This window comes from Hypanus sabinus, chromosome 12 (genome assembly GCF_030144855.1).
Source record: "Hypanus sabinus isolate sHypSab1 chromosome 12, sHypSab1.hap1, whole genome shotgun sequence".
Classification (NCBI taxonomy): Eukaryota; Metazoa; Chordata; class Chondrichthyes; order Myliobatiformes; family Dasyatidae; genus Hypanus; species Hypanus sabinus.
The window spans coordinates 110369834-110393739 of NC_082717.1; the positions used below are offsets into that span (position 1 = coordinate 110369834).

At 43.4% G+C, this 23906-nt stretch overlaps 1 protein-coding gene across 3 annotated transcripts; it reads left to right on the top strand.

Annotated features, from left to right (window-relative positions):
* The first annotated feature begins 9028 nt into the window (after positions 1 to 9028).
* On the top strand, positions 9029 to 23142 carry LOC132403291 (gastrula zinc finger protein XlCGF8.2DB-like). Of its 3 annotated transcripts, XR_009515232.1 has the most exons (3): positions 9029 to 9073; positions 18729 to 18905; positions 21395 to 23142. XR_009515232.1 is itself a non-coding variant. In XM_059986735.1 (2 exons), the coding sequence occupies exon 2, from the start codon at positions 15548 to 15550 to the stop codon at positions 16583 to 16585; it is 1038 nt and encodes a 345-aa protein (XP_059842718.1). In that variant the 5' UTR covers positions 9029 to 9073; positions 15142 to 15547; the 3' UTR covers positions 16586 to 16965. The 3 variants fall into 3 exon arrangements, 2 of the variants coding, with proteins under 2 accessions (XP_059842718.1, XP_059842719.1); XM_059986735.1 differs by lacking the exons at positions 18729 to 18905; positions 21395 to 23142 and adding an exon at positions 15142 to 16965; XM_059986736.1 differs by lacking the exons at positions 9029 to 9073; positions 18729 to 18905; positions 21395 to 23142 and adding exons at positions 11133 to 11145; positions 15142 to 16965.
* Positions 23143 to 23906: the final 764 nt, after the last annotated feature.

Genomic DNA, 23906 nt, shown 5'->3' on the forward strand with positions numbered 1-23906 from the left:
CCTCTTTCCCTCTCCACACTCAGTACTGACCAAAAGCTACTTCAGAAGATGCAAGTTCTTCAAATGAGCGAACAGTGAGGGAATGTGAATGACTTTAAAGAGCTGGGATACTGACAGTACATTAGCAGATCTGGAGTGGTTGCATCTGGGTCTGACAGAGGCAGGCCTGGTACTTCTGGGAACATTCAGTCTCAGTCCACTATTTCTTACCTTCCTTTGTGCAGATATGTGATGTCTAAAGCACCAGGATTTGAGTAAATGAAACTCACTAAACTTGTTCCTGACTGAATCAGTGGAAACCCTGAGTCAGAAGAGTTCTCTCCAGTTGATGCTCTCAAACCTCGGGCTGGTTCACTTGCTGTTGTTCCCTCGTCTTCATTCGTGGTTTGCTTCCAATTGTGGGGTTTTCTTCCAAATTACAGCCTCAGCCAACTACTGTGGCAACAAATTCACCCTTTGGCTGAATAATTTTTTCTCATCTCAGTTTTAAACGGAAGCATCTTTATTCTGAGACTGTGCTGTCAGATCACAGACTAACCATATAACCGTATAACAATAACAGCACGGAAACAGAACATCTTGGCCCTTCTAGTCCGTGCTGAACGCTTACTCACACCTAGTCCCACTGACCCGCACTCATCCCATAACCCTCCATTCCTTTCCTGTCTGTATACCTATCCAATTTTACTTTAAATGACAATACCGAAACTGCCTCTACCACTTCTACCGGAAGCTCGTTCCACACAGCTACCACTCTCTGAGTAAAGAAATTCCCCCTCGTATTACCCTTAAACTTTAGCCCACTGACTCTCAACCTCTTGTTTGAATCTCCCCTACTCTCAATGGAAAAAAAAACCTATCCACGTCAACTCCATCTATCCCTCTCATAATTTTAAATATCTCTATCAAGTTCCCACTCAACCTTCTATGCTCCAAAGAATAAAGACCTAACTTGTTCAATCTTTCCCTGTAACTTAGGTGCTGAAACCCAGGTAACATTCTAGTAAATCTTATCTGCACTCTCTCTATTTTGTCGACATCTTTTCTATAAGTCGGTGACCAAAACTGTGCACAATACTCCAAATTCGGCCTTGCCAATGCCTTCTACAATTTTAGCATTACATCCCAATTCCTATACTTAATGCTCTGATTTATAAAGGCCAACATACTAAAAGCTTTCTTCACCACCCTATCTACATGAGATTCCACCTTCAAGGAACTATGCACCATTATTCCTAGATCACTCTGTTCTACTGCATTCTTCAATGCCCTACCATTGACCATGTATGTCCTATTTGGATTATTCCTACCAAAATGTAACACCTCACACTTATCAGCATTCAACTACATCTGCTATCGCTCAGCCCACTCTTCTAACTGGCCTAAATCTCTCTGCAAACTTTGAAAACCTACTTCATTATCCACAACGCCACCTACCTTAGTATCATCTGCATACTTACTAATCCAATTTACCACCCCATCATCCAGATCATTAATGTATATGACAACCAACATTGAACCCAGTACAGATCCCTGAGGCACACCACTAGTCACCGGCCTCCAACCTGACAAACAGTTATCCACTGCTACTCATTGGCATCTCCCATCCAACCAATGTTGAATCCATTTTACTACTTCAAAATTAATACCTAACAATTGAACCTTCCTAACTAACCTTCCGTGCGGAACCTTGTCAAAGGCCTTACTGAAGTCCAGATAGACAAAATCCACTGTTTCACCCTCGTCAACTTTCCTCGTAACCTCTTCAAAAATTCAGTAAGATGTGTAAAACACGACCTTCCACGCACAAATCCATGTTGACTGTTTTTAATCAGACCCTGTCTATCCAGATAATTATATATACCATTTCTAAGAATACTTTTCATTAATTTGCCCACCAATGACGTCAAACTGACAGATCTATACTTGCTAGGATTACTATTAGAACCCTTTTTAAACAATGGAACCACATGAGCAATACGCCAGTCCTCCGGCACCATCCCCGTTTCTAATGACATTTGAATTACTTCTGTCAGAGCCCCTGCTATTTCTACACTAACCTCCCTCAAGGTCCTAGGGAATATCCTATCAGGATCTGGAGATTTATCCACTTTTATATTCCTTGTAAGTGCCAGTACTTCCTCCTCTTTAATTGTCATAGTTTCCATAACTTCCCTACTTGTTTCCCACACCTTACACGATTCAATATCCTTCTCCTTAGTGAATACCGAAGAAAAGAAATTGTTCAAAATCTCCCCCATCTCTTTCCACACATAGCTGTCCACTCTGATTCTCTAAGCGACCAATTTTATCCCTCACTATCCTTTTGGTATTAATATAGCCGTAGAAACCCTTTGGATTTATTTTCACCTTACTTGCCAAAGCAACCTGGTATCTTCTTTTAGCTTTTCTAATTTCTTTCTTAAGATTCTTCTTACATTCTTTATATTCCTCGAGCACCTCATTTACTCCATGCTGCCTATATTTATTGTAGATCTCTCTCTTTTTCCTAACCAAATTTGCAATATCTCTTGAAAACCATGGCTCTCTCAAACTTTTAACCTTTCCTTTCAAACTAACAGGAACATAAAGATTCTGTACCCTCAAAATTTCACCTTTAAATGACCTCCATTTCTCTGTTACATCCTTCCCATATAACAAATTGTCCCAATCCACTCCTTCTAAATCCTTTCGCATCAAAGTTAGTCTTTCTCCAATCAAAAATCTCAACCCTGGGTCCAGTCCTATCTTTCTCCTAGTCTTCTAATGGAAGCATGTTCTCTAGGTCCATTGTAACCAAGGTTTTTCAGCATTCGGTAGTTTACTTAACCATACATCCCTCCACCACCCCTTCCACCGTCCCGCATCACCACCCACCCGGGGACTGTGAGTACACACCACATGACCTTGCGTCACGAAGGGGACGGCGGGGCAGATCTGTAGCACACAACCTCACGTGACCCGTTGGCGGTACTTCCATTTCAATTCTGCGGAAATAGACAGCTTGGGCTCAAAGTTTGGATCGTTCAATGCAGATTAAGTGAAGTCTGCACATTTTTGACGAGCCCAGATAATTGGACAATAAATGAGTAATTGATCCTCAGTTCGGGGATCATGGCCAACATCGGATCTCCCCGCTCGGGATCGGTCTCGATACTCACAGTTGGGAAAGTGATTTCCTCGGCTCGCAGACAGTGCCCCCGAACCAGGAGGCGAGGACCCTTTCCCGATCGCTGAACAGTTACGCTCTGTCCGCCAGAGAAACAAGATCTCCCAGTGGGCACACATTTTAATTCCACGTCCCATTCCCATTCAGATATGTCTGTCCATGGCCTCCTCGACTGTTAAGATGAAGCCACACTCAGGCTGCAGGAACAACACATTATATACCGGCTGGGTAGCCTCCAACCTGATGGCATGAACATTGACTTCTGTTAATTCCCCTCCTCCCCTTCTTACCCCATCCCTGATATATTTAGTTTCTCCCCCCCTCCTTTTTTTCTCTCTTTCTGCCCATCACTCTGCCCGTTCTCCATCTCCCTCTGGTGCTCCCCTCCCCTTTTCTTTCTCCCTAGGCCTCCCATCCCATGATCCTTTCCCTTCTCCAGCTCTGTATCGCTTTTGCCAATCACCTTTCTGGCTCTCAGCTTCACCCCACCCCCGGTCTTCTCCTATCATTTCTCATTTTCCCCTCCCACTCCTACTTTCAAATCTCTCACTAGCTTTCCTTTCAGTTAGTCCTGACGAAGGGTCTTGGCCCGAAACGTCGACAGTGCTTCTCCCTATAGATGCTGCCTGGCCTGCTGCGTTCCACCAGCATTTTGTACGTGTTGCTTAACTGAACTGTTGGCATTTCTGAGGAACGCAAAAAATAGAAAAGGCTTCAATCTCGCATTACGATCTGCGGTATCTGGGATCAGGTGACCGACGGTAGGTCTCCCATATCAATATCAGAATCAAGTTTAATAGCACCGGCATGTCTCATGAAATCCGTTGTGTCTGCGGCAACGGTAGAACCTAATTCATAACAATAGATTTTACCAACCATGAATTACAATAATATACATATTAAATAGTTATATTATATAAGTAGTGCAAAAATAAAAACTGTAATAAACTCTTTTAATTGTGTGGAAATTCTGGAGCAAAGCTTAATTAAACTCTACACATTTATGAGAAGCTCAGAAAAATAGGAAAGGCTAAATTCTTATATGAACGGGTCATACACCCAGAAATATTAGCTGCATCTTGGCAGGGCGAAACAGTGGAATAGACCATAAGACTATAATACATTGGAGCAGAAGTAGGCCATTCGGCTCAACGAGTCTGCTCCGCCATTCACCCAGTCATTCCCACCACCCCGCCTTCACCCTATACCCTTTGATGCGCTGGCCAATCAAGAACCTATCTAACTCTGCCTTAAGTACACCCAATTACTAGGCCCCCACAGCCGCTTATGGCAACATTTTCAACAGATTTACCACCTAATGACTCAAGTAATTACTCCACATCTCTGTTCTAAATGGACGTCTTTCAATTATGAAGTCATCCCTTTTGTCCTAGAATCTGCTACCATGGAAAATTAACTTTGCTATATCTAATCTCTTCAGGCATATCAACATTCAGAATGTTTCTATCAGATCCCCATTATTCTCCTGAACTCCAGGGAATACAGCCCAAGAGCTGCCAGAAGTTCCTCATATGGTAAGTCTTTCATTGCTGGAATCATTCTCGTGAATCTTCTCTGAACCCTTTCCATTGTCAGTGTATCATGTCTAAAATAAGGACCACAAAATTGCACACATTAGTCTGTGTGATCTAACGGGTGCCTTATGGAGCCTCACCATCGCATCCCTGCTGTTATATTCTATATCTCTAGAAATTAATGCGAACATTGCATTCGCCTTCTTCACCACCGACTCAACATGGAAGTTAACCTTTAGGGTATTCTGCACAAGGACTCCCAAGTCCATTTTCATCTCTGCATTTTGAATACTCTCCCCATCTAAATAATAGTCTGCCCGTTTATTTCTTCCACCAAAGTACATGACCATACACTTTCCGACTTGAATTTCATTTGCCACTTCTTTGCCCATTCCCCTAAACTATCGAAGTCTCTCTGCAGGCTCTCTGTTTCCTCAACACTACCCGCTCCTCCACCTATCCTTGTACCATCGGCAAGTTTAGCCACAAAGCCATTAATAACACAGTCCAAATCATTGACATACATCACACATTTCTTAATTCAACTATTTCTTAATTCAACCCATAGAGACACTACCCCTTCCAAATCTATGTCATCTTTTTCGAATAAATTAATATTATTTCTTGTACACAGGCCACACCACTTCCTGTGCCTACTAACCTATCTTTCTGATACTCCTCATATCCTTGGACGTTCAGCTTCCAATGGCAGCCATTCTCTAGCCAAGTTTCAAGCTGAATTTCAAGATCGTCCACTTTATTCTTCATGCTGCGTGCATTGAAATACAACAATCTCAGTCCTGTATTTGTTGTTTTCTGTTTTAATTGCACCACGACTCTATTGCCCTGTAACTCATGCAACTGACTTTGATTAAGCATCCTGTTCTTTCTATAATCTCTGTTGCAACCTATCTTTGATTTATTTCTGTTTTCTCCTTCCTCAGCCCAATCTCTCACGTTCCCATCTCCCTGCTAAATTCGTTCAAACCCTCACTAACAGCTTTATTAAATGTGCCCGCTAGGATACTGCACCCCTTTGGGTTCAGGTGTAACCCGTCCTTTTGGTACCGGTCATACCTCCCCGGAAGAGGCCCCAATGATCCATGAATATGAAACCCTGCCGCCTGCACAAGTCTCTCAGCCACACATTAATACGTCTGATCATGCTATTCTTTCATCGCTAGTACGGATCACAGGCAGCAATCCTGAGATTACTACCCCAGAGGTCCACAGGGGTCTGTGTTGGCAACGTTTCTTTTTACGTTCTATTGGATTGGATGACAGTATTGATGTTCCTGTGGCCAAATTTCCTAAAGAAGTCCAATATTGAAAGGCCTGGATAGAGAGGTCGTGGAGTATAGTATCTGATTATCATAATGCCATAAATACAACTTAAATATATAAACGATAGGCTTGTTCCACGGCTTGAGATTCTAAATTGGAGAATGGCGCTTTATTCACAAAATCCTCATAGCCCACAGTGAATGTGCACTAATCCCAGGAATGAAACCCGCCACTGCAGCCCCACAATGCACCATGTACTGATAGCAAAGCTACGAAATTGCATGTGAATAGCCTCCCCTCCCCCAACTCCACTCTTTCTGCGTCACCAACAGACTGGGACATCTCACATCTCGGTGCCTCCGCTAGGACATTAAACTGTGAACAACTGTGGTCAAGGTCTGATCTTTGGGGTACTCCAAAAGCTCCCTCCTTCCAGTCTGTAAACGACCCACTCATCCAGCCAGACACTACCAGCAGTTTATCGATTTCCAACGAGAAAGCCTAATCACCTACTCCTGAGGTCCAATACTATTGCTGACTCTGAATTTATCGCCGTCAAATGCCAGGAGGAACATAGTAATCAGAAAGTCTCTGGTCGCAGCCGTGCAAATAAAATGTGATCTTGGTGGGTGTGTGGCGCATGCTCAGAACGGGAAGGAGACAGACAAACTGAGCCAAGTCACAGACTGATGAAGGGGAGGAATGATCCATTTTGATACAGAGAGAGAAGCAGACAGTTTGATATTGTGCCTGATGCCGGAATTGTAGCCAGTTAGAAGATGAAGTCTTGTTCCTCCAAATTGTTTTGAGATCTGACAGTGTTTTTATCGGAAGGCGCCATAGAGGTTGAAATTATCTGAGTTGAAATGTTGTCCTTCACTCACTGACGTGCTTTGTAAACCTTTAACAGTGCAGAAATGTCAAAGAATTTGTGTATGGGAATCACAAACACAACAGCACGTTAGTTCCGCTGTATCTGTCAGTTCACCAGCGCTTCAAAGCCGCCGATCCTTGAAAGTGGAGGCGGAGATGCTGGAGAAGACAGCGCCCTGCTCGCCACATGGAGAGCACGAAAACATGTCAATGTTCGTGATCTGATTGGATAAATTGCCATGACGTTGATAGCAGTGAGGTGTCATCCACTGACTCAATTTGGATGTGATTCACTCGGCCATCACAGATACACCAACAGTTTCGCATTGGGAAGTGGCCGTTCACTTGCTCTGTGTGTGCGAAGAGAATCATTCAGTTAATCCACCTTGTGATGCTCCGGTGAGTTCACAATAAGTAGAAGCCACATTTCTCTTCGTCGTGAGCAAAGAGTTTTACTCAATCATCCCAGCTGCTGCAGCACCGGTAACTTTGCATCAGGGAGGAAGTTCAAATCAGCTCTATGTTAAATGTCTAACTATCACGGTGACTGAAGGCAGCTGCAGGTTCATGTGGGACTGTTAGTGTCAGAATCCGCATTTCCTGCGGCTGCTCTTCGCACCCAGGACTGAACCCTGGTCTCTGAGCATTGGAGGATCCGTTCTACTCATGTCAGCCTGAAACTGGACTGGTGCTTAATATTGTGGATCTGTGAAAGATAAATCAGTTCTGCATCAAATCCCGTGCCAGGTACTTACTGTCTCTGCCACACTCATGATGTACACTAGTGAGGCCGCTCGGCCCATCTGGTCCCTGCCCATGTTTCTGTTCCATATCGTTATATCAAAATCTATCCCTGCTGCTCCCCTCTCACGCTCCCTGTGATGAAAGGTTGCAGCTAGACACTACTCTGTCAGAGAAGAGATTTCCCTTTAATTTCATAGAGGCATAGAAATCTACAGCACATTACAGACCCTTCGACCCACAACGTTGTGCCAACTATGTAACCTACTCTAGAAACTGCCGAGAATTACCCTACCGCATAGCCCTCTAGTTTTCTGGGCTCCATGTATCAATCTAAGAATCTTTTAAAATACCCCACTGCATTCACCTCCACCAGCAGTGCATTCCTCACACATACCACTCTTTGTGTAAAAAAACTTAACTCTGACATCTCCTTTGCAACTACTTCCAAGCAACTTAAAACCATGCCCCCTCGTGTTAGCCATTTCCATCCTGGGAAAAAGCCTGTGGCTTTCCACACGATCATTGTCTCTCATCATCTTCTACACCTGCATGAACTCCCTCCATGATTTTCTCCAGGCTGAATAAGACGATGAGTTCACTGTGGCTTTGAAGTTCTACAGGGCTCTGGAATAAGGTGGTTAAACTCATTTCCCCCCGCTATTTTCAACGTTTTCTGTCATTTTCACTAATTTCAAAGGACTGTGCCTCAGACAGCTGGGTTGTTGCAATGCAGCTCCAAAGTCTGACAGCTGACTAGCGAGTGAATCTTCAAAAGAGCAAAGTCAGAAAACAAAGAGTTGCCAGCCTGAGTCAGGGCTTTAGGGCTCCAGAGAGAGATGGGGTCTAGAGTTTACAATGGGGAGGAGGAAGAGGAACCAGACCAGCAGGATGTGGCTACAAATGAAAGATCAGAAAAGTTTTGAAACTGCTTGATCGAAAAAAGTTCGGAGGGGGTAAATTTCTGCAAAATACTGGTGGAAATCAACGGTTGAGGCAGCAAATATGGAGAGGAATAAATAACGTTTAGGCCGAACCCCTTCAGCATGCGTGGACTTTTGCTCCTCTGCTTAATTGCTGCCTGAACTGCAGAGTTCCTACAGCATTTTGTGTGTGTCTACATGTCCAGCAAATGCAGAATCTCTTGTGTTTCATATTTGCATTTGTAAGAAGGTTCTACTTTGGCATTAAACACGCGGAAAGTTTGCTGATATTAAGCGTTTTGTTTATGGGAGATGTTTTCTGCGTTATAAGAGCTGCTGGGTTTTCTACACAAAAAAAACCTGGGCTCTGGACATTTAACCGGTAGTTGCAGAAACTTTTAATGGCACCGTGATTTCCCAGAAAGCTCTGCGTAATAATTTTCCCTGTCGCTGAAGCTCCGAACGAATGCGCAGGCGTCAGGGATGCGGAAGTTCTCGAATATCGCGCATGCGCGCAGTACACAAAGACCTCAGAATAATCGAAAAAGGTAAGCGAACTTTTCTGGGCCGGAGTTTTCAATACCAAGTGAGGAACAATTGTTGTGAACTCCGGACACCGTAGTCCGCAATACCGGGACAGTCCTGCTGTCTCTAAACCCCACGATTCGCACACGGGCTCCGGGGAGCTTCCGGCTGATGAGAGAATGGGAACCGATGGATCTCTCAGACAGAGCTGAGCTCCAGCTATCTAAATGCAGTGATTGGGAACTCGGAGAAAGGGAACAAAATCTTTTACATCAGCAGTAGAGAAAATCACCTTTGATCTACCTCCAATCACAAAGAAGAGAAAATCTGCGGATGTGGAAAATCCAAGCAACACACAAATTACACTCAGAAAATGCTGGTGGAACGCAGCAGGCCAGGCAACATCTACATGAAGAAGCACTGTCGACGTTTTGGGCCGAGACCCTTCATTAGGACTAACTGAAAGAAAAGATAGTAAGAGATTTGAAAGGGGCAAGGGGAGGGGGAATTCTGAAATGACAGGAGAAGACAGGAGGGGGAGGTGCGAAGCTGGGCTGGAAAGGTGATTAGCAAAAGGGATACAGAGCTGGAGAAGGGAAAGGATCATGGGATGTGATGCCTGGGGAGAAAGGGGGAGGGGAGCACCAGAGGGAGATGGAGAACAGGCAAAGAGTGATGGGCAGAGAGAGAAAAAAAGGGAGGGGGGAAGTAAATAGATCAGGGATGGATTAAGAAGGGGAGGAGGGGCATTGATGGAAGTTAGAGAAATCAATAATCATGCCATCAAGCTGGAGGCTACGCAGACAGAATATAAGGTGTTGTTCCTCCAACTTGAGTGTGGCTTCATTTTGACAGTTGAGGAGGCCATGGATAGACGTATCAGAATGGGAATAGGATGTGGAATTAAAATGTGTGTCCACCTGGAGATCCAGCTTTCTTTGGCAGACAGAGCACAGGTGTTCAGCGAAATGGTCCCCCAGTCAGCCACACTCAGGTTGCAGGAACAACACCTTATATTCTGTCTGGGTAGCCTCCAACCTGATGGCATGAGCATTGATTTCTCTAAGTTTCCTTAATGCCCCTCCTCCCTTTCTTACCCCATCCCTTATTTATTTATTTATCCTCCCTTTTATTCTCTCTCTGCCCCTCTCACAATCACTCTTTGCCTGTTCTGCATCTCCCTCTGGTGCTCCCCTCCCCCTTTCTTTCTCCCCAGGCCTCCCGTGCCATGATCCTTTCCCTTCTCCAGCTGTGTATCCCTTTGCCAATCACCTTTCCAGCTCTTAGCTTCATCCCTCTCCTCCTGTCCTCTATCATTTCAGATTTCCCCCTCCCCTTCCCACTTTCAAATCTCTTACTATCTTTTCTTTCAGTTAGTCCTGATGAAGGATCTCAGCCCGAAACATCAACTGTACTTCTTCCTATAGATGCTGCCTGGCCTGCTGTGTTCCACCAGCTTTTTGTGTCTTTTGCTTGAATTTCTAGCATCTGTAATTTTCCTCGTGTTTGCGTTTTTAAACACACACAAATTGATGGAGGAACTCAGTATTAGTACTCTTTTCCATAGATGCTGCCCAGCCCGCTGAGTTCCTCCAGCATTTTGTTTGTGTTGCTTGTTCTACCTCCTCTTGTGGAACATGTTTTGACCCATTCTCTCTGGGTACATAATGATATCAAACACCTTTGCCCTGGGCAACAAGTAGATTTCACATCAAAAATGTGACAGACTCCAGTGGGACAGACGACAGCCCTTCCCATCATACTCATTGGTATTGCCATCAATGAGTTCACCACTGTCAATCACCTGGGAGAGGGAGAGGGGAAATATTTATGTCCAATACAGAAACTTGTGTTACCAGTGTGTATTGTGGTGATGCAAAAGTTGCTGGAGAATTTGCAAGTGGGAAGAAGTGGAGTGATATTTGGAAATCTGACTTTTTTAAAGCATCATTTAGCAAGCAAATCAGTTATGGACAGTGTGCAAAAACTGGAGTGAAAAAATCCTTCATAGTCCTCTACAGGCCTGCTACATAGGTTATGTGAGAGTGCAGATGAACTCGATCAAACCCAGAGGAGATCAAAGTTCTTATCGATGGTGATTAGCTAGCTGTTAAAATAAATACCTTTCTATTTAAAATTCAGTGTGCACATGTCATTGGGTAAAACTTGCACAGCACCAGACTTTTCAGCACACCGGTCATTACAAATTAGACAGGGCATTGATAGGGAGACTTCCAGTGTCCTTGATGCCCTCATGTACAAGATGTGCATCAGGCTGCAGCTTGTAACCCTGCACGCAAGGGAGTTGGAGGTGGAAGTGGATGAATTCCAGATCATCTGGGAGTCGAAGTGGGTGATAGATATGACATGAAGAGAGATGAGTTCCACCGAGAGTCAGGAAGGGGAACGAGGTTAAATAGCCATCACAGAATACTCTTGGGACTATCCCACACAACAACAGGTTGTTAGAAACTGTTGGGGGGGGGAATTACCTAGCAGAGGAAAGTCAAATGGGTGATAGGGGATTTGTTAGTTTGGGTATTAAAACTAGCAGAGGTCTAATATCCTAGTGATGAGGCTTGCTAGTGCTAGAATGTGGGGGGGGGGGGGTGGCGGGGCAGGTGGTTAAACTGAAGTTGCAGGGGGGATTGTCGTTAGAATGCCAGAACAGATAGTGGAGAGGGTGAATTGAAATGACTTATATCCTTCATATACATGAGGCATAGAAATCTTTACATTACATCTCTGTCTAAATGTGCAATGTGCAACTTATAGTAATTTATAATAAATAGTTTGTAAATAGGACAGTCATTATAACAGAAATACAATTGTATCAGCATGAATTAATCAGTCTGTTGGCCTGGTGGGAGATGATGTCCAGAAGCCTGTTGGGCCTGGCTTTTATGCTGTGGTACCATTTCCTGGATGGTAACAGCTGGAACAGTTTGTGGTTGGGGTGACTCAGGTCCTGAACGGTCCTTCGGGTCTTATTACGCACCTGTCTCTGTAAGTGTCCTGAATAGTGGGAAGTTCACATCTACAGAGGCACTGGGCTGTCCGCACCACTCTCTGCAGAATCCTGTGATTGAGGGAAGTACAGTTTCTATAACAGGCAGTGATGCAGCCAGTCAGGATGCTCACTATTTTGCTCCTGTAGAAAGTTCTTAGGATTTGGGGCCCCATCCCAAACTTCTTCAACCGTCTGATGTGAAAGAGCCGGTATATACAGACCACATGAGATCCTTGATGATGTTTATGCCAAGGACCTAAAGTTGTTCAGCTTCTCAACCCTAGATCTACTGATGCCAATAGGGGTTAGCCTGTCTCCTTTCCTTCTGTAGTCCACAACCAGTTCCCTTGTTTTTGTGACATTGAGGGAGAGGTTGCTTTCTTGACACCCAGGCAGATGTTCAGAAAAAGTCAGCAATCAGAAGGTTGAGCATGGTGCGATGAATGTGCTGAGCAGTGTATATCACAATGCAGGAAGCATCATAGGAAAGCCAGGTGAGCTCAGGACGGGGAATTATGATACTGTAGCAATCACTGGGACTTGGTTGCACCCAACAGTCTGAGGGATTTTGAGGAACAAATTTGTAGAGAGATTGCAGACTATGCCAAGAAACAAATGTTGATATAGTAAATGATTTTAACTTTCCATATATTGACTGGGTCTCCCATACTGTAAAAGGACTAGCTGGGGTAGAGTTTGTCAAATGTATCCTTAACCAGCATATAGAATTCCCAACGTAGAAGTGGGCAATAAGCTATTAGGAAATGATCCAGGGCTGGTGACAGAAGTTAGTGTCTGGGAACACTTTGTATCTAGTGATACAAGTAAATATGGAAAAAGAGAGGTCTGGAAGACAGGTTGAGATTCTAAGTTGGAGTCAGGCCAACCTCTCCACTATCTGTTCTATTATTCAGGCTCCCATTCCTGCTGCAACTTTAGTTTAAACAATCCCCAACCCCTACTTCCCACCATGCAGTTCCATCACCCCTTTGGCTTTCATCTCCCAGATCAATATAAAGGAGGTGGATACCAGGTACAGGCAAATGGGAACAAATGGGGTACTTCTGAAGTACAGGAAATTCAAGTGAACACTGAAGAAAGAAATAAAAAAAAGGCATGAGGTTGCCCCAGAAAGACAAGTTGAAGGAGAATCATCAGAGATTCTGCAGATATGTTAAGAGCAAAAAGATTGCACAGGAAAAATTAATCCTCTGGAAGATCAGAAATGGTAATCCATATGAGGAGACAAAATAGATGGGGGAGATTATTTTTGCATTGCATTTACACAGGAGGTGGACACAAGTGAGGCAAAACAGCATCAATTTCATGGACCCCGTACAGATTATAGAGGTGGAGATGTTTGCTGACTTAAGGCAAATTAACGTGGATAAATCCCCAGGGCCTGACAAGTTGTTCGCTAGGTCCCTGCGGAAGACAAGTGCAGAAATTGTTGGAGCCCAAGCACAGATATTTAAATCATCCTCAGTGACAGGTGAGGTACTGGAGGATTGGAGGACAGCCAATATTGTTCCGCTGTTCAAGAAAGGCTCTAAAAATAAAAAGGAAATTGTACATTGGTGAGCTTGACATCAGTAGTGGGAAAGTTATTGGAACACATGTGCACGAGCTGGATACATAAGTATTTAGATAATGTGGACTGATTAAGGATAGGCAACATGGCTTTGTGCATGATAGGTCATGTCTAACCAATCTTATAGAGTCTCTCGAGCAAGTTATCAGGAAAGTGGATGAGGGCAAGGCAGTGGATGTTGTCTACGTGGATTTTAGCAAGGCACTTAACAAAGTCTCATATGGGAAGTTGGCCAAGAAGGTTGAGTCACTCAGCATTCAAGATGAGATTGTAAATTGGATCAGACACTGGTGTTGGGAGAAGCCAGAGTGTGGTAGCAGATGGTTGTCTTGCTGACTGGAGGCCTGTGACTAGTGGTGTGTCACAGGGATCAGTGCTAGATCTGTTGTTATTTGTCATCTCCATCAGTAATCTGGATGATAATATGGTTAGCTGGATCAGCAAATTTCTGGATGAAACCAAGACTGGGGATTCAGCAGACTGCGAGAAGACTATTGGCATGCAGTGCGATCTGGACCAGCTGGGAAAACGGGTTGAGAAATGGAAAATGGGATTTAATGCAGGCAAGTGTGAGGTGTTGCACTTTGGTAGGACCTACCAGGGTGGGTCTTACACAGTGACTGGTCGGGCATGGAGGAGTGTTGAAGAAAGGGATCTGGGAATATAGGTCTATAATTCACTGAAAGTGGTATCACAGTTCAATAGGGATGGAAGGAAAGATTTTGGCACATTGGCCTTCATAAACCAAAGTACTGAGTACTGGAGATAGATTTATGTTGACGTTGTACAAGACATTGGTGAGGCCTAATTTGGAGTGTTGTGTATGGTTTTGGTCACAACCTACAGGAAGATATAAAAGAGTTTGAAAGAGTTCAGAGAAAATTCACAAGGATGTTGTCAGGTCTGGAGGACTTGTGTCTTCGAACGTAGAAGATTAAGGGGAGATTTGATGGAGGTATTCCACGATTATGAGGGTAAATACAAGCTGGCTTTGACCACTGAGATGGGGTGGGACTACTAACATTCACTCTAATTCCTTTTAGCAGCTGTGCAGGCCAACCATTCATCTGAGTAGAAGATATTTATGTGGCATTAAAACTGTGGCACTTAAATTAAAAGTACATAAAAGAAAATCCCAGCTGCACATCAACAAAGGCTATTTGTGTGAGTGTTTCAGTTACTGTGGGGCCAGGCACTCATGCAGCTCAGTGGGAGTAGGGAATAACACCAATGGAGTGTCAGACTGAGCCAAGACACAAACTGGTGATGGCAGAAATGCCCCATTATTATAGAGACAGGAAGAGCATCAGAGTGTTTGAGGGTCATTCCAAATATTAGCACTGTGCCCAATTAGAAGATGACTTCTCTCTCCAACTAGTGTTGAACCTCACTGTAACAGTGTGATGCCAGATCACACCATGGCAACTCAAATGATCTCATCTGAAATGTTGTCCTTCACCCATTGATGGATTTTGTATATCTTTTTACAGGTTAAAAATGACAAGGAATTTGTCAATGGGATTTCAAACACGGCACACCAGTTTTGCTGTCTCTGTCTAGATATTTAAAGAGTGGAGCAAGGGATTCACTTGATCATCCTTCCTGCTCAGACTGTGTGGAGGAATTCACTCAGTCATCTGACCAACTGGCACGTCCATCATTTTACACAGCGGAGAGGCTGTTCACCTGCTCAGACAGCGGGAATAGATTCACTTGGTCATCTCAACTGAAGGTGCATCAGCAAGCTCACACTGGGACAAGGCCATTCACATATTCTGTGTGTGAGAAGGGTTCAGTCGGTCTTCCCACTGGTGGATACACCAGTCAGTTAACACCGGGCAGAGGCTGGTCATCTGCTGAATTTTTGGGGAAGGATTTACTCAGCCATCTGACCTAATGGCTCACCAGCGAGTTTACACCGGGGAGCAGCCGTTCACCTGCTCATACTGTGGGAAGAGATTTACCTGTTCATCTCAACTGAAAGTACATCAGAGAGTTCACACTGGAGAGAGGCCATTCACCTGCTCAAACTGTGGGAAGGGTTTCACTCAGTCATCCAACCTACAGAGTCACCAACGAGTTCACACTGGGGAGAAGCCGTTCACCTGCTCAGACTGTGGAAAGGGATTTACTCAGTTATCCAACCTACAGAGTCACCAACGAGTTCACACTGGGGAGAAGCCATTCACCTGCTCAGACTGTGGAAAGAGATTTACTCAGTTATCTAACCTACAGAGTCACCAACGAGTTCACACTGGGGAGAAGCCGTTCACCTGCTCAGACTGTGGAAAAGAATTCAGTCAGTTATCTACCCTACAGAGTCACCAACGAGTTCACACTGGGGAGAAGCCATTCACCTGCTCAGAATGTGGGAAGGGATTCACTTGGTCATCTGATCTACTGGCACACCAGCGATTTCACACCGGGGAGAAGCCATTCACCTGCTCAGAATGTGGGAAGGGATTCACTCGGTCAACTGATCTGCTGGCACACCAGCGAGTTCACACTGGGGAGAAGCCATTCACTTGCTCAGAATGTGGAAAGGGATTCACTCGGTCAACTGATCTCCTGGCACACCAGCGAGTTCACAGTGGGGAGAGGCCGTTCACCTGCTCAGACTGTGGGAAGGGATTTACTCGGTCACCTGATCTGCTGGTACACCAGCGAGTTCACAGTGCAGAGAGGCCATTCACTTGCTCAGACTGTGGGAAGGGATTCACTCGGTCCTCTGATCTGCTGGTGCACCAGCGAGTTCACACTGGGGAGAGGCCGTTCACCTGCTGTGAATGTGGGAAAGGATTCAAGTGGTCATCTCATCTACTGAGACACCAGCAAGTTCACAGTGGGGAGAGGCCATTCACCTGCTGTGAATGTGGGAAGGCATTCACACGATCATCTCATCTGCTGAGGCACCAGCGAGTTCACACAGGGTAGAGGCCATTTACCTGCTCAGACTTTGGGAAGAGATTCTCTCAGCCATCTCCACGAAATGTGCATCATTGAGTTCAGACCGGGGAGAGGCCATTCACCTGCTGTGAATGTGGGAAGGGATTCACTCAGTAATCTAACCTTGTGACACACTACCAGTTTCATACTGGGGAGAAAGTTTCAATAAGCTGCATGCTGGATATTTGTCCATCACCTTTGCTGAATGCAATTCCAAGAGTGACTGTTGGTTGCTGCTGCTCACCACACCCATTTCTGCACCCTGGTCACTGGGCATGGGAGGAGTTTCTTCTGCTGCCTATTCACCTTTAATGGGACTGGAGTTTAATATTCTGGATCTGAGACAAATAAATCAGTTCTGTTTTAAACTCTGTCTCTGGTACTTAGTGAATTTATAACACACCTGGTGTACAGTAGAGAGTCAACTCAGGCCGGCTGGACCCTGCCAGTGATTCAGTTCCATAACGTTCCTTTTAAATCCTCCCCTGTTGTTCATCTCTCACTCTCTCTCTGGTGATGGATTCCAAACAGTCACCACTCTGTGAGTGAAGAGGTTTCCCTTGAATTCTCTGCAGACTGAAGAAGTCGAGCTGACTGCAGTTCTGTCTGACATGTTAGACCATAAGACAAAGGAGCAGGTCAGCCATTCGGCCCATTGAGTCTGCTCCGCTATTTCATCATGAGCTTATCCAATCTCCCCTTTAGTCCCATTCCCCAATACCTCAATGTAAATAGAATAGATATTATATAGATATATAATAGAGATATTAGGATATAAGCAGGTTGTTCCCACTTGTTTATCCTGTGATATTATATCTGGATGGTCATTATGGATTGTCCTATCTGAAATAATGTATTGATTTGTAAGATTTTGACTCTAAAACTGGATCAGGCTTGAATTTATGGTGCCTTTATGAAGTGATGGAGGGCATTCATGAGTTTGCATTTTAAAGCAGGATTTTGGTGAATGATATTTGCCACTTGTGTACCTGTGTAATTGATCAGATTGAGTTAAACTGCTGCAGGATCCCAGAACGTGTTGAATTGTGTCTGGTTTCTCTTGGCATTTTCTGCATTTATTGCCTGGTTTGTTTGTCTTTTATGTAGTTTTGATTTTTTAAAATGTTAACCACCTTCTGCTGTATTTCTGCAAGGAACCCCTGTTTTTGGGAAGAGGTCGCCAACTCTCAGTCAGGTGCTCAATGCTTCCTTGTCAGCATCTCGTCTGCTCAGATTGTTGGGATATCTTCCATGGAGGGTCATACTCATTCCACTGGCTAATGTTTTCTTCCATAGTGATGATTCATTTTTCTGAGTTGGCCTCTCATTTAAGTTTTCTGGTCTGTATTTCTTATCAGAATTGCATATACCTGCATGGTATGCTGAATCCTGTTTATTTTGTATGAAATTATATACTTTAGAAACCTTATCAGACTGTTGGGTGATTTTTTTAATGTCTGTTATAGATCTTCCTCCTTCTGTCCTCAGTAGTGTTAATCTAAGTGTGTTAGAGTGTAAATAGTCTTTTCTAAATTTGTCTTTTCAGTTTTTTTTTTGTAAAGTTTCAGACTGGAGTGGGACTGAGATATTTTGCGTAAGGAATACGTTAATATGGGTGCAGTGAAAGTGTTTATTGCCTTTGTTGTAGGCATTGATCCTGTGGATAAGGCATTGATCACGTGGACAGCCAGAGGATTTTTCCCATGGTTGAAATGGCTAACATGTGGGGGCATAATTTTATGGTGCTTAGAAATGGGTACAAAGGGGATGTCAGAGGTAATTTTTTTTCACAAAGAGCATGGTAGTTGCATGGAATGCACTACAGGATAAGTGGGTAGAGGTGTATACAATACGGTCTTTTAAGAGACTCTTAGATAGGTACATGGAGCTTAGAAAAATAAAGGGCAATGCGGTAGGAAAATTCTAGGCAGCTTCTAGAGTAAGTTACATGGCAGGCACAACATTGTGGAACAAAGAGCCTGTAATGTGCTGTACATTTCGATTTTCTCTGTTCTATTTGTTATACCATGGGTGTCTGCTTGGCAAATGTTCTTAAGCCTTGAAGTAAATGTTGTTAAAAGTTTTCCTTTTTGCACTATTTTTCTATTTTCATTGTTTTTTGGTTTTCCAGATAGCTGGGTGTTAAGAGTTCTGATGAAGGGTCTTGGCCCCAAACGTCGATTCTCATCCATTGATGCTACCTGACTTGTTGAGCTCCTCCAGTACATTGTGTGTATTGCTCCAGACTTCCAGCATCTGCAGTATCTTGTGTCCCAGATACTTATATGTTCATTGAAAGGACACACAGGTAGGGAGAGAGGGTGGTATGGCTCTGTTGTTAAAAAATAAAATCAAATCATTAGAAAGAGATGACATGCAGTTGGAAGGTGTTGAGTCATTGGGGGTAGAACTAAAGAACAGCAATGGTGAAAAGACCCTGACGGGAGTTTTCTGGATTCCCCCAAAAAGTAGTAGGTATACTATCCACAAATTGCAATGGGAGAAAGAAATTGCATGCCAAAACAGCAATGTTACAATAGTCATGATAGATAGTCATGCAGATATATTGGGAAAATAAGGTAGTTACAGGATCCCAAGAGGGCAGTTTCCCAGAATGCCCACAAGATGGCTTTTTAGAGCAGCTCCTGGTTGAGCCCAGCTGGGGATCAGCTATTCTCGAGTGGGTATTGTGCGATGAACATGAATTAATTAGAGCACTTAAGGTGAAAGAATGCACAAGAGCAAGTGATCTTAAAATAATGGAATCCGTCCTGAAATGCGAGAAGGAGGAGCTAAAGTGAGATGTCCCAGTATAACCGTGGAATAAAGAGAATTACAGAGAGAAGAACTGGCCAAAATTGTTTTGAAAAAAATCACTGGCAGGGATGACAACGGAATGACTGGAATTTCTGGAAGCAATTCGGAAGGCATAGGATAAACCATATGTACTGAAGAGGAAGAAGTATTCTAAAGACAAGCTGACACAACTGTAGCTAATGAGAAGGCAAAGCCAACATAAAAGCCAAAGAGAGGGCATATAACAGATCAAGCAATGGTAGGAAGTTAGGGAATTACGAAGCTTTAAAAAGCAACAAAAGGGAACTAAGAAAGTATTTAAGAAGGGAAATATGGAATGCAAAGTTAAGCTAGCTAGTAATATTAAAGAGGATACCAAATGTTTCTTCCGATACATAAAGTGTAAAGGAGAGACAAGAGTGGATATCGGACCACTGGAAAACGGGGGGGGGGGGGGGGGGGGGTAGTAATCGGGGACAAGCAGCTGGTGGATGAACTGAATAAGTATTCTGCATCAGTCTTCACTACAGAATACACTAGCAGTGGAAATCCAGTCTATAAAGTTACATTACTCGGGAGAAGGTTCTTGGGAAACAGAAAGGTCTGAAGGTAACTACGTCCCTGATGATCGCGGGACAAGGTGGGAGGGTGAAGAGAGATTGTGAAAATCAGGCTGGTGCTTGTTCTCAAGAGAGGGAATTTGGAGAATCCCAATGAGATGGCATTTTAGAACAGCTTATGGTTGTGCCACTATGGAAAATGTAATTCTGGGTTGGGTTTTGTGCAATGTCAAATTTGATTTGGAAGCTGAAGGAAAGGGAATGCTGAAGTGTCAGTAATCACAATATAAAATTCACCCTGCAGTTTGAGAGGCTAAGCTACAAAAAGATTCATCATGATTAGTGGAGTGAGATGAACTGCAAATTCACGAGAGGAGCTTACCGAAGTTGATTGGAAGGAAACACTAGCAGGGATGGTGGTAGAACAGCAATGGCTTCCTTACGCCAACACTTCCCTCCCCACTCTAGCCTTTCGCATTTAAGGTTACGTAAATATGATGTTAGCGTTCATTATCAGAGGACTAGAGGGCAGGATACAATACTAAGGCTTTAAACGGCATTGGTTAGACCACACTTTGTGATTATGTGATGTGGTCCCCTTATCTCAGAAAAGATGTGCTGGAATTGAAGAGAGTCGAGGACATTCATGAAAATGATTCAGGTGCTGACAGGGTTAAAGTACGAGGAGCATTTGATGTCTCTGGGCCTGTTCCTGCTGGAGTTTAGATTAATGAGGCGGGGTGGTGGGTGTGGTTCTCGAATACTGAAAATCCGAGATAGAATGGCTGTGGAGAGGATGATTCCTATGGTGGGGGAGTCTAGGACTAGAGGACACAGATAGAGTGGATGTAGAGAGGATGTTTCCTACAGTGCAGAGTCCAGGATCAGGGGGACCACCTTCTGAATAGAGGAACTTCAATTTAGAACAGAAATGAGGAGGAATTCTCCTGGTGTGTCTTATGATCGTGGCCGATCTAATCTCCTATGCCTTTTCCCCTTGCTACCTTGATCTATCTCCCCCTCAAATATACCCAGGCAACCGGTCTTCACATCTTTGGGGCAACGAACCCCAAAGATTGTATACTCAGCTAGTTAGATAGATAGACACATCATTGATCCCAAAAAAATATATGGAAGATGTGGAATTCCTGAAATCTCCATCCATCTCCAGTTAAAATGAACGGACCTTATTGATTCCTGGCCTCGGTCTCAGCAAGAGAGATATCAAACCTCTTTCCCTCATTTATCTCTACCATCTCCATCTCTGGTTTCTATCACATTTTAACTCCCCATCTCTCCCTCCACTATTCTTTCGTCCCCTCTCCTCCATCACTGTCTTTCTCCCACCCCTCCTTTTCCCCCGTCTATCACTCCCTGTTCATTTCTCACTCACGTCCACCTCAACGCCCGCTATTCTCTTCCTTCCCTATCTCCCACACAGACATCGCCGGAATGGACTCACTGAGTCATCGAAGGAGAACCCTGCACGTGCTTGTGGACGCCGAGACCGGCGACCACTGACAGGAGCGACTCGCGGAAATCGGTCATGGCGATGCAGCTGAAGAGGAGGGCCTGAACATGGGGCAGATTTCCACCAGCCTATCTTAGGTCAGACACACCTCTGATCCCTGCTGTTATTGGCTGCAGTGCCTTTTGATCAAATGAGAACTCACACGGTGATTAGTTAATATGAACGTCAGTCAGCCTTCGTGTCTTTCTGAGCTTCAGTTTGGATTTCGTATCGGACAGGAATCCACTTGCAGGAGGTGGAATATTTGGTAAAGCAAAATGGGAGAGATGTAACATTTTATGTGGTGATGCATCAGTCTCCAAGTGACATTATTAAGAATCAAAGGGTGGAGGTTGTGTTGAGGAAGGCAGTGATTTACTGGAAGTCATATTGACATAATATTTAAAGGGATATCTAACTTGGAGATGCTTGGGGAGTGATTTAGAAAATGGGGGGAATTTGAAGTGATCTTAATATTTCAGTATTGATTCATGAGGGAAAAATGATTGTTACAGGAACGGAAGGTTGTGTTGCTGACTGGGTCATTTGCTGAGATTCATAATCAGGATAATTTAAGTGAATAAGTTAAACAATGTAGGGATAAATGTCTAAGTGAATACCATGGTGTGTTGGAAGTCAGTTGAAGCAATGATAGTATCATTGATGTAGTTTTCTTTGTAAGAATTTGAAAAGTCTTATTAATGCAATCAGGCAACCCCAGGAAAGGATGATATATGTAATTGTAACGGTATATAATACTCTTTTGTGAAAACATTAACATTTTTGAATCATGTTTGAAAATTGGGCCATCTTCCTCGCTCATGGAATACAGCAGCAGTAATGTCAGTTCTGAAACCTGGCAGATCCCCGTCTGTTCCTTCTAGTTATGGGCTTATATCGTTAAAGTCTCATTTATGTAAACTGAGGAACTGTATGGTAATCGAGTGCTTGAATTATATTTTGGAAAGAGCAGTGATATTGTGTTTTATTAGAGTGGATTGTGGAAGGGTAGAATGACATTAGATTCAGTTTTATGTTTTGAAGATGATTATCAGAAAGCACGGTTAAACAAAGATGTTGTAATAGCAGTATTTTTAATATTTTAAATGCATGTGATATGATATGTTATGGAAGGAAGGCCTTTTGAACAAATTTTGGAAATTAGGAATGAGTGGAGATTGCATAATTTATCTGAGTTTTTTATTTGGACGGTTTATGCAGATACAGCTGGGCACTTTATGTTTGTGTTTCTCTGAGATAGAGAACGGGACCCCACAAGGCAGTATTTGTAGGCCTTCATTATTTAATATTATGATTAATGATACTTTCTCTAAGATAGGTAGCTGGTGGTAAATCACTATATGCAGATGATGTAGCTTTATAGATTAGAGGTAGTTTTTCAGTTTTACTGTAAATAGGATGCAATTTACAATTAATAGGTCAAACAGTGGGCAAATATATGATGATTTTAAGCTTTCAAATGCTAAAACACATCATGTGCTTTACAAACAGGATTAATAGACCGGCACTTGATTTGAATTTATATGTTTAAACTCTTGAGGAAGTGTCGATGGTAAACCTTACAGGCATGTGAATGGATAATAAGCTGACCTGGTCGCACCATAGACTTAAAGTAAGTAATTCATAAATGTAAAGGAACATTAAATCTCCACAGGCATCTGTGGGTATTCTGGGGTGCAACACGAAATTCTTTGTTGATCATTTATATTTAACCATATAACAATTACAACATGGAAACAAGCCATCTTGGCCCTTCTAGTCCATGCCGAACGGTTACTCTCACCTAGTCCCACTGACTTGCACTTGGCCCATAAGCCACCATTCCTTTCCTGTCCATATACCTATCCAACTTTTTTTTAAATGACAAAATCGAACCTACCTCTACCACTTCTACTGGAAGCTCGTTCCACATAGCTACCACTCTCTGAGTAAAGAAGTTGCCCCTCGTGTTACCTCTAAACTTTTGGCCCTTAACTCTTATGTCCTCTTGTTTGAATCACCCCTACTCTCAATGGAAAAAGCCTATCCATGTTAACTCTATCTATCCCCCTCAGAATTTTTAATACCTCTATCAAGTGCCCCCTCAGCATTCTACGCTTTAAAGCATAAAGACCTAAATTGTTCAAACTTTCTCTCTAACTTAGGTGTGAAGCCCAGGTAACATTCTAGTAAATCTCCTCTGTACTCTCTCTATTTTGTTGTCATCTTCCCTATAATTTGGTGACCAGAACTGTACACAATACTCCAAATTTGGCCTCAACAATGCCTTGTACAATTTTAACATTACATCCCAACTGCTATATGCAAAGCTCTGATTTATAAAGGCCAGCATACCAAAAGCTTTTTTCACCACCCTATCCACATGAGATTCCACCTTCAGGGAATTATGCACCATTATTCCTAGATCAATCTGTTCTACTGC